The sequence below is a fragment of the Lipotes vexillifer genome, unplaced genomic scaffold (assembly GCF_000442215.2).
Source record: "Lipotes vexillifer unplaced genomic scaffold, Lipotes_vexillifer_v1.1 scaffold228, whole genome shotgun sequence".
Taxonomy (NCBI): Eukaryota; Metazoa; Chordata; class Mammalia; order Artiodactyla; family Lipotidae; genus Lipotes; species Lipotes vexillifer.
The window spans coordinates 74,100-84,899 of NW_006795410.1; the positions used below are offsets into that span (position 1 = coordinate 74,100).

General features: G+C 38.1%; 1 protein-coding gene across 1 annotated transcript; it reads right to left on the minus strand.

Moving 5' to 3' along the window:
• Positions 1-2,573: 2,573 nt before the first annotated feature.
• GMNC (geminin coiled-coil domain containing) lies at positions 2,574-10,541 on the minus strand. The gene is made up of 5 exons (XM_007467806.1): positions 10,485-10,541; positions 8,810-8,984; positions 5,922-6,010; positions 4,898-5,014; positions 2,574-3,191 (listed from the first exon to the last, which is right to left on the minus strand). Exons 1-5 carry the CDS (start codon positions 10,539-10,541, stop codon positions 2,574-2,576), a joined length of 1,056 nt encoding a protein of 351 aa, XP_007467868.1.
• Positions 10,542-10,800: the final 259 nt, after the last annotated feature.

Sequence of the window (10,800 nt, forward strand, 5' to 3'; positions counted from 1 at the left end):
GGTGCACATCAGAAGATTATGGTTAAAACCTAGGAGAAGAAAATCCATTATTCGAAAATGTTATGCACAATATAAAAATATTCATTGCAATCACAAAAGTGCTATTTAATTTTTATTTCTCACTTTATATTAGTAAAATATTAACTCTGGTTTACTGGATGGGCATGGTAAAACGATAAAGTTAGAACATATACTCAGGTGAGAGAAATTTCTAATTTTTCAAACATCAGTAAAATAAGTTTCTATACATAATTCCAGTGAATATCAAATGCCTATAGATATGATTGTAAGAATAAGTGGTCATTTTCTCCTGCATAAGCCAGAGTGAGTTATCATTTGCCACAAATGTGCTGTAATTTCTTTAAACTGGGCTGAGACCAAGTTTCACTTAAAAGCTATTACATTTTATGTGGCTTTGTTGTATGTACCAAATGTGCTAAGCCTGGGTGCTTCCTCATAGTACCTAACACAAGATGAAGCACATAAAAAATGAAAAATAATTTGTTGACTAATCAATTTTGTTTTACAACTTGATCATTTAGACTTTCAAAATATTTATGTTGCTTTCTTGATTCCTACTATTAAAGCACAGTCAATTCTAATTCTTATATTTGTAATTAAAAAGAGAGAGATTTCACCACACAGGGGAACAGATATTAGAATGTAAAAGACACTTTTTTGTTTTGGTTTTTGTTTTTAGAAAATAGAATGTGTTCTATTTCTTCCCAAGTCATGAAAATAATTAATATATTTGATTCCCCTTCGCGGATTATAAAGAAAACTGGGTGGTAGCAAAACTTTATAAATAGATCATTTGTCCATATCACCAAAATAAAGCAAAAACCAAACAGCAACAAAACAAAAGACATGTCTTAGTCACAAAGAATTCCAAATAGAATACTCATGCTCTCAGGCATTGATTGTACAGATGACTTACTGAAGGGTGGAATAAAGAAAAATGGGAAAGACGTACAACATGGTGGGCCTTATCATCAACTGAAGTTTGGTCCCCCAAAAATCATAGGTGCACATCTTTGATATCTAACTTATTCTGGGAAGGATAGGGAGCCTGGGGAATTGGAAAGAAGGAGGACTAGCATGAACATGAAGAATGCATGTTTTTTAATCTAGAAAGAGATCTTTGATGTCAATATTTCCATTAAATCTATGCACACTTATTTAGAAAATAATGTCTCTATTTTTTAGATGCATGTTCTCACACAGACTGAATTAACCCAAAAATGGGCTCATACCAGAAAAAGAATACTGTGATCAGAGCAATGATTTCCAGTGTTAACTACAAATGGCTCACATTTTTAAAAAATTGTATACAAAAATGTTCACCCAACATATCTGCAATGCCAGTCAAAAGCAGAGAACAGTGCCCTGGGATGGCAGTGTTGGAGTAAAGCTGATGGGACCCAGGCTCAATTTATAGAATGTCAGTGATTATCTACTTTGACTTCTGTATTCTACAGTTGGGAAAACTGAATTTTCATACCAAGGAAGTAGCTTTCTCAAGGTCACAGCAGATGAGTGGGTCTAAGTCTCATGAGGGTGGCCACAGCATCTAACTTGTTCACATTTTATCATCACCCCATAGCACAATGCCTGGTACACAGTTAGTGCTCTACAAATATTTTGGGTGTGTTGATGAATGAACAAATGAACACATGAATGACAGAATGGATAAGTAAGACAGTGTCAGAGCTAGGCTAGACTATACTTTCAGGAATAGAAGTGTATCAGCATCTAATTAGTTTAGGATAGTGACTTATTCTGTTACCACGAGTTCCTCAGAAATCTTCTTGTTTGAGTGATGTTGGTTGCAGACACAATGCCAGGTGCCCATAGAAGCTGATACACCATGCAGGCATTTTGAAGGAATTTTCATTCTCTTTTATCTTTTAATTTATCAGTGTTGTTGCTTATCAGTAGATTTCCAGGTGTTGAAGAGATTTTTTTTGTCAGCTCCATCATGGGACACTCAAGTTAATGAACTGCACTACACATAACATTACTACACCTACATTATGTCTTCAGGAATGGCAATGGGCAAAGATTCTTGTTTCTACCCCACCCCCAGTTATTTGAACACCCAATAACAGCTATGTGGAGCAATTATAATGCTCATTTCAAAGGCAGTTTTTAGAAATGAAGAGGAACAGGAGAGAAATAAAAGCGGAAAGGTGAAGGCTGTGAACATTTAAACTGTCTGATGAAAGAAGAAAAGCTTTTAGACCTGTTATAATTGGAACGGCACATGTAGGTCTCAAAGGAATATTCAGGCAATTGGAAAATACCTTTTCAAGTATAGGGCCAAGGAAGGAAGTCAACAGCAGGTGTGGGTGTGTAAACAAGTCAAATTTAGGGGAAAGAAGAGCAGGCATGTTTCATTATAGATTCCTGGAAGCCATTCCCTGCAGATTTAAGTGGGTAATTGAGACTGACATTTAAAGTGGCAGGACACAGTCTGGGCAATAGCTTGCATTTTCCACATAGTCAGGTTCAAGTGCAAGACAGGTCTTGTAAACAGAGCTCATGGCAGTCCTTTGTGATAGAGGAGGGGATCACTAAGACTGCTTAGGGACCCAGGTAAACTTCCAGCCTCCCTCTTCATCTCGACGAACAAAGGCTTGTCCCTGGTGGAAGGAGTGAGTTTTCACATTACAGTGAGGGCTCAGGGATGTGGAAAAGGCCATCTCTGTCTTATTGGGTGACACATCAGAAGTATAGTAAGGAAGAGTTTGTAGTCCTCCTGGGGGATTTGAAAGTTGAGAAAGGAAGTGAAAATCTTCCCTGTGGCTGGCAGTGCTGTGTGAGGGGGTTGTTCTGTCACCTCCATAGTCAATTGGCAGATCTTCCCCGGAGGCACTGGGATAATCAACTGCATCATCCAGAAACTGGGGAAATATGCTTGTGGTCCGTCTGGGATGAGATGAGAGGGCACTGTAGTTAGCTGATGAGGTGTCATCAATGGTGTTGAGGTCTTTCAACCCCAGTGTTTGAAGAACCCAGGGATCCACAGGGGGCCCAGGTTGTTCACAGTTAGCAAACTCACTAGAGAGGTTTCTTTTGGCATTTTTATGATGGGGAATCTCAGGAGGAAAATATCTTTGCTCTTTGGGTTTCCTCTTCCCCTTTCTGAATTTTCCACATGCTTTGGAGAACCCATCTGATGACAGCAATTTCTGGGGAAGTAATATTTGAAAATACACAGTCAGATAATCATTTTCTTTAAGACTGTCAAATATTTACTGGTCACCTTAATTCCTTAGAAAACTTGATTAAATTTATATTTTCACATGCAAAAGCAAAACTGATTGGATTAACTTCTGCTTTTAAATCAAAATTTATGATGACAAGTTACCACCTAGAAATTCCAATTCATATAATTTTACTAGTCATTTAAAAGTTGAAATGATGGGCTTCCCTGGTGGCGCAGTGGTTGAGAGTCCGCCTGCCGATGTGGGGGATACGGGTTCGTGCCCCGGTCCAGGAAGATCCCACATGCCACGAAGCGGCTGCGCCCGTGAGCCATGGCCGCTGAGCCTGCGCGTCCGGAGCCTGTGCTCCACAACGGGAGAGGCCACAACAGTGAGAGGCCCGCGTACCACAAAAAAAAAAAAAAAAAAAAAAAAAGTTGAAATGATGTCTTTAAAACTTCAGTTCTGGGAAGTAATGATTATAATTATTATTATGGCAATAACAGCAACTATCACGTATTGAACACTGGTTATATGCATGATCCCATTTTATGTATACTATTAAACCCTCCTTTAATGAGGAAACTGAGGCACAGGCACATTAGTGACTTGCTAAGGATCATGCAGCCTATATTTAAGCCTAGGCCACCTGAATCTAGACAGAACCACTGATTACAATTCTACATAACACTCTTCCTCTAATTTTCCTAACTTTCACAGCACTCCCATGTGGTATGTATTATATTATTCTAAATCTTGCAAAATTGAGAACAAGAGAGAAAAATTGCTTAATTAATATCACTTACTAATTTAATAACTGTGCTTTTTCACAGAATGGTGGCTGGAGATAGGACCCCAGGCTAATAACTGTGAGCTGTGCCCCCTTTTTTAAGAAAGCTAACTGAATTCTAAAGGAACTAAATATAGTGGGTTTTCTTCTCTGAGCTGCTATATCTGGGTAAGAGTCATAAGAAATATGGTTGATTTAGATAAATAATGTAGCTTGTCTAGAAGTAAGGTAAAGATTGATATAAAACAATAATGGTAACAGAATGGCAGATAGGTAACAAAACCTCCAAAAGGAAGAACAACGAAAAGGGACTATAGGCAAACTATCCTTGAGTTAGAAACAGTTCATTTTAAAAGGGTAAGAATGAAATGTTCATGAAAAGATAATGTAGTTGGCTGTGTCTAATTGCCAGTCAAGAGATGTGGGTTCCAGCCATATTTAAAACATTTTAGACATGGAAAGATTCTTAAAAGATCTTTTAGCCCATACACTTACAAAGAAGTAAATGAGGCCTCAAGTGGGAGAGTGACTGACCTAAAGTTAAACAGATAATTAAAAGAAACTCATGTCTCTCGGATCTAATTCCCACTCCAACGTCCCATCCAACTCTTTCTTTTGATTAGCCTCTGTTGTCTCAGCAATCCCCTTGACTGGTTTTTGATTCTTAAGCAACTCCTTTTGTAATATATGCTAAAATCTGCAATCTAGATACTTCAGGGAAATGATATATAAACATTGTTGTGAAAGTGCTATATTTCCTTCAGAAAAATTTGCCCATCCTATTGACCCATTTCAAGGCACATTGCTTAATACACTTCTTACACTGAATCAAGGAGTTTTACCCAAATGGTCTTCTTTCTCAAATCACTGCTCTGTCCTTATAAAGGGGGTCATCACATACCTTGGCTTTTTCCTCAAGACATTTAACTAAAGCAGAATTCAGGTATTGTCTGAGATGATTATTCTCTTCATGTAACCTAGCAAGTTCCTCTTCCTTCTGCACCAGAGTATCTTGGAGCTGCAAAAAGCAGACAATGGTGAAGGCTGCTCCAGTATATTGACTTTGTAACCTTATAATAATGCCACTGATCCTTAACCTTCTTAAACTTGATTATTATTCTGTTTGTTTTATGAACTCAATCTCAGGGAGCCCTCGTCCTCAAAGGCCTAAGTTCAATCTACACCCACTTACCACTTGATTGTTCAGTTTGTGCTCTGAATTTTTTCATTGCAAAGTGTTTGAAGAGATTATATGACTTTTAAAATTGTAACCACAAGGGGATCGAGAAGGTATGTAGGAAAATGAGCTGCGTGCAACTGTTTAAATATAGAAAACGGTGTTTAGAAAGGTTTTGCTGAACTTCGTCCTTGCATGTTAAAAAAAGAAGAAAGAAAAAAAGACGTGGGTTGGCTTCCCTCAGTCTCAGGTCAGTTTGTACATCCACTAGATTAAATTACTCTCTCATAAATAACAACAAACAAAATAGGGAAAATGAAGCAATCTTTGCCAGAACTTTTACAATCATCATTCCTTGTCCAAGTGATGAGCTGTTTATTGTTTAAAAATACTATCACACTCATTCTATCATTTGATCTTTCCACCAGCCCTCTGAGGTAGGCAGCACAAATATCTCCATTTCATAGATAAGAGAAAGGAGGATTTGAGAGGTCATAGAGCTAAAATGTGTAAGGTCAGGGCTTGATTGAAGGTCTTCCTAGAGGGTTTTGATTGTTGTTGGTTTTGTTGTTATTATTTTCTGTCACGGTGATCACCTAACTTTGACTTCCGTGTGGACAAATATCCATTTTGGTTCTAAACTGAAAGTCAATGAACTGAACAAGAAGCCATGTGACATTAAGGTATGATGTTGAGAATGAACTGCATGGAACATGGCTGGTCTCATGTTCTGATTATCTACACATACCTGCTTGTTTCTGTAGAGCTGAGAGGAAAGCTGAGCCTCTTCCCATGAACACGAATTAAGAACAGGGAAATTCGAGTCACTGGATGATTCTATGTGAAAACACCAAATGGGTAACTGAGAAAACACACGTGCAGTTTTTGTGTAATAAAGAACTCACTGGAGGATTTCGGAAAGGTAATAGGTTCAATTACCTTTCTAAAATTAGCCATTGCCTCCACATGGGAAAATAACATTTCAAGTTTTCAGAAGGGGCAAGCATGCTATGAAAGACAAATATTTATAGACTATATGCCAAGGTGGCTACAGAGGTGAATTTTTAGGAGTCAAGAGGTCAACTTCCTTCCTAATATATATATTCCTGCTGGCTAAATTTATAAAGACTGTTCTATCTGCCTTATTAATTCATGCAAATGTTTATTGGTCCCACCCTCAAGTAGGCCTACATTGCAATTCCTCTATGTTTTCCAAGTTTTTATCTTATTTTCTAAGCTGTAGTGCTTAATAATATAGTGTTTGGCTCCAGAATCAAATCCTATTTCTGATGCTACTATTTTTCCCCAGATGAAAAATCTCTGCCTATCTGCCTATCAGTTAAGCCTGAGAGAGAGTATTTATTCAGAATTCTATGGAATAGCACTTTCTACTTCAAAATAATTTGAACTTGCTTCTCTGAAGAACTCATTGAAAATCTCAAAACTGTACCCAAACTCATGTATTTCAAATGCCATCATCTATAAAGTGTTTTATGATTTTTCAGAGAGATTTTGTTGTTCTTTTCATATTTGACAGCAAATTATGGCTACCAATAAGAACTATGCTTGGGCATGCTAATCTGGTTTACTTTTAGTTTCTTTTCCTCATCTAGTATAGTTCTGACTCTTGCTCTCCTCTGCTTCAACTAAAATATTACTGAAATATTTCTGATTAAAGTGGAACGATGGGCAAGGAGACAGGAATAAAATTTTATACACTCTTTGGTTTCACATTCTTGGGCATTCTGTTTTCTCTGTTTCTTGTGGTAGAAAGCTAAAATTGAATAACTTCCTTCCTTACATATAAGTGTGTTTCAATATTTGGGGGCTTTTTGTTTGTGTTTTTTCTCAAATTCAACAAATTCCTGTGGTAGAACCAACAGTCCAGATATTGAATTCTGAAATGCCTTAGAGTTCTTCCAGAAACTTGAGTGTTAATCAGAAATTCCTTTAATAGTTATAAACACTGTTTACTAAGCCCCAGGGCAAAATTAATGTGCAATTTTCCATCAAAGTTATACTTCCCTCCAAAGTTGAAGTCTTCTTTAGGCAAAAAGGAATCATTTTCTTTCCACTTATAAGACACTATTCATAGAATTTCCTTTATGAAATAAAAGATTAGGTTAGTACTTCTCCTTGCTTCTCTCTCATACCCAGGGAAATTTTCCTGAATACCAAAAAAAAAAAAAAAAAAGCTCTAACTGGTATTTTAATTCCAAAAGCATCACAATAGTATTCTATCTGCCTTAATTCATGCAAATGTTTATTGGTCCCACCCTCAAGTAGGCCTACATTGCAATTCCTCTATGTTTTCCAAGTTTTTATCTTATTTTCTAAGCTGTAGTGCTTAATAATATAGTGTTTGGCTCCAGAATCAAATCCTATTTCTGATGCTACTATTTTTCCCCAGATGAAAAATCTCTGCCTATCTGCCTATCAGTTAAGCCTGAGAGAGAGTATTTATTCAGAATTCTATGGAATAGCACTTTCTACTTCAAAATAATTTGAACTTGCTTCTCTGAAGAACTCATTGAAAATCTCAAAACTGTACCCAAACTCATGTATTTCAAATGCCATCATCTATAAAGTGTTTTATGATTTTTCAGAGAGATTTTGTTGTTCTTTTCATATTTGACAGCAAATTATGGCTACCAATAAGAACTATGCTTGGGCATGCTAATCTGGTTTACTTTTAGTTTCTTTTCCTCATCTAGTATAGTTCTGACTCTTGCTCTCCTCTGCTTCAACTAAAATATTACTGAAATATTTCTGATTAAAGTGGAACGATGGGCAAGGAGACAGGAATAAAATTTTATACACTCTTTGGTTTCACATTCTTGGGCATTCTGTTTTCTCTGTTTCTTGTGGTAGAAAGCTAAAATTGAATAACTTCCTTCCTTACATATAAGTGTGTTTCAATATTTGGGGGCTTTTTGTTTGTGTTTTTTCTCAAATTCAACAAATTCCTGTGGTAGAACCAACAGTCCAGATATTGAATTCTGAAATGCCTTAGAGTTCTTCCAGAAACTTGAGTGTTAATCAGAAATTCCTTTAATAGTTATAAACACTGTTTACTAAGCCCCAGGGCAAAATTAATGTGCAATTTTCCATCAAAGTTATACTTCCCTCCAAAGTTGAAGTCTTCTTTAGGCAAAAAGGAATCATTTTCTTTCCACTTATAAGACACTATTCATAGAATTTCCTTTATGAAATAAAAGATTAGGTTAGTACTTCTCCTTGCTTCTCTCTCATACCCAGGGAAATTTTCCTGAATACCAAAAAAAAAAAAAAAAAAGCTCTAACTGGTATTTTAATTCCAAAAGCATCACAATAGTATTGTTTTTATAACATTGACCCAGACCCAAACTTTCTCAGTGACTCTGAAATCTCCAAGAACTGTAAAGTATAGGGAGAAATACATATTGTACAGTGAGCAACAGGAAGAAGCCCATTTTCACTATTCGGCAAGTACACAAAAAGCAAGTCATTAGGTTGCAAAATACAGGAGTCCTTGGGCTTTCTTAAACTTTACATATCATCCCTTCTTCTACAGAGTTTCAACCCATAATGCCTTGCAACTATGAGTACAGGAAAAGGGCTTCAGATCTACGAGGAAAGCAGAAGAGCAGAACTTACCCTGTGCCTGTGGTGCTTGTTGGGGCTCTCTGTTGTCCAGGAGACCAGCAGCCCAGAAAGAGACCCAAGTCTCCGTGGAAACGTCAACACTAGATTCTGACGTCGTACCAGAATACGGGCAATTATAGCTCTGGCCTCCTACAAAGTACTGGTCTTGGCAAGGCAGAACGGTGTTCTGTAAAATTCAGTATGTGGGAGGTCCCAAGAGATGGGGTGATGAGAATTTGGAGGGAGAAAAGAGTGGGAGAAAGAAACAGAAAATATACGCAGTGAACAAAAACAGTAAAGGTGTTAAATATAGATCCCAGATTGATTCTGAGTGGTCCAAATATAATTACTAAAAAGGAATCAGCTCCTTGGTTTACCCAGTACTTTCCTTAGGTCCTCTCAGCAAAGAACAGGCTAGTATTAGATGGACCAAACTTGTAAATATCTAGGAGTAGTCTCTGTTGCCAGGTCTGAGGCATCTAACAGGCTACCCAAGATCTAAGTAAAAGGAATTCTACTTAATGAGTGAAACACGTAAGAACTACTTGACTCTTTCTAGCAAATATCTTAATTATATTTCTAACAACCTTAAATGACAAAGAACTTAGAATGCTAAGGCTGAAATGGACAGAACACGTCACATAATCTAACCTCCTTATTTTCGTTTCTGAATTATAAACTTGCTCCATTCCTCCCTTCCTCCTACCTCTCTTCCTCTGGTTTTAAATGCTACTGGCTACTACTGAAACAGGTTAGTTAGCAGAGACAGTAAGCTCTATCTAGGTCTCTCCATCACTACATCTCAATGCCTTTCCAAAGTTATCTTGCCACTACTAACTGCCTGGCATGTATTCTCTACTGTGTTCTGAGCCAGTGAACACCCTCCTGCCCCAGCTTCCTCAAACCTCAAACACACAGTCTTTCCAAACGTCCAGTTAGGGGCAGGTATGCAGACTCCCTGGTTAATCTGTACAACCGCCCATTCCTAATTATTTGTCAATGTTTAATCAGGTTAAAGCCATTCATTTCAGCAGAGCCCAGCTTTGGACAAACTCTTTTTGACCACGACAGGTCTTTTGTTGACTTGTGAACTTTCTCAGGCATAACATAAACAGAGAGAAAACAAATAAAAAGAGGAAAAAAGAAAGTTAAGTCAATCAAGTCACACTTTGTTAACGTTCCCAATAAGTTAAGTTTTGAAAAAGTCCATTCTTCAAGCAAGTCCAGCGTGGGAAGTGCAGACCAAAGAAATTCCGCCAAAAGTTTATCAAGTGCTATTTTCTTTTATTCTGAAAGCATGTTTGTAGGCTCTTCCCCTGAGGTTATTATTGGAATCAAAGCTGAGCTATTATGCAATTGACATCTGAGAAGAAAACAAACCCCAAATACCCCTAGCCTCAAGTTCAAGTGTTTGCAAATATGTGCATAATCTAGAGAAAGAGGTGGAATGAAAAGCGAGTACAGGTGTAAAGGGAAAGTTGGGAGAAAGTACAGAGAGTAGCAATAACAGAGAGGATGAAAGGATGAGAGAGACAGACAGAGAAACAGAGACAGAGAGAAAGCCAGGAGGAAACAGGGGAGAAGAAAAGAGAGATGGAGCAGGAAGGAAGACCTGTTTTAATTGGCAGGTAGCAGAGAAATCTTGTTTCCAAGGTGGAAGAAATTCTAAAGGCAAAGCTTAGTAGACCTCAGAGACCCCCGGTTTCGCCAGCGGACTAGCTAACGCCGGCTCCTCACTTACCATCTTGCCCTGGAAGAAGGCGCTGCAGAAACTGAGCCCACTCTTAATTTTTCGGGAAAGCCGGTGGGAGCTTTAAATGGGACTGAGGGGAGGAGCTAGGAGAGGCGAGTTCTAATCTAAGGGAGCTCCGGGTGACGCCCGGGGCTCCCGGCAAGCGCCGCCCTCTGATTTGGTGCGAGGCTTACAAGCTGGTGACGTGGGTCAGGAGACATCTGGCCAAAGCCAAAGTCACTGCCACTATCGGCGACCGCCTCCCGAGACC

Bases quoted from the DNA above. Each gene is read 5' to 3' on its own strand.
- GMNC (XM_007467806.1), bottom strand. From the start codon at position 10,541: ATGGTAAGTGAGGAGCCGGCGTTAGCTAGTCCGCTGGCGAAACCGGGG. The intron at 5,015-5,921 runs GTATGTGTAGAT...TGCTTTTTGCAG, and splicing joins AGCTCTACAGAAACAAGCAG to CTCCAAGATACTCTGGTGCA. The intron at 3,192-4,897 runs GTATGTGATGAC...TTACTTCCCCAG, and splicing joins GTCTTGAGGAAAAAGCCAAG to AAATTGCTGTCATCAGATGG.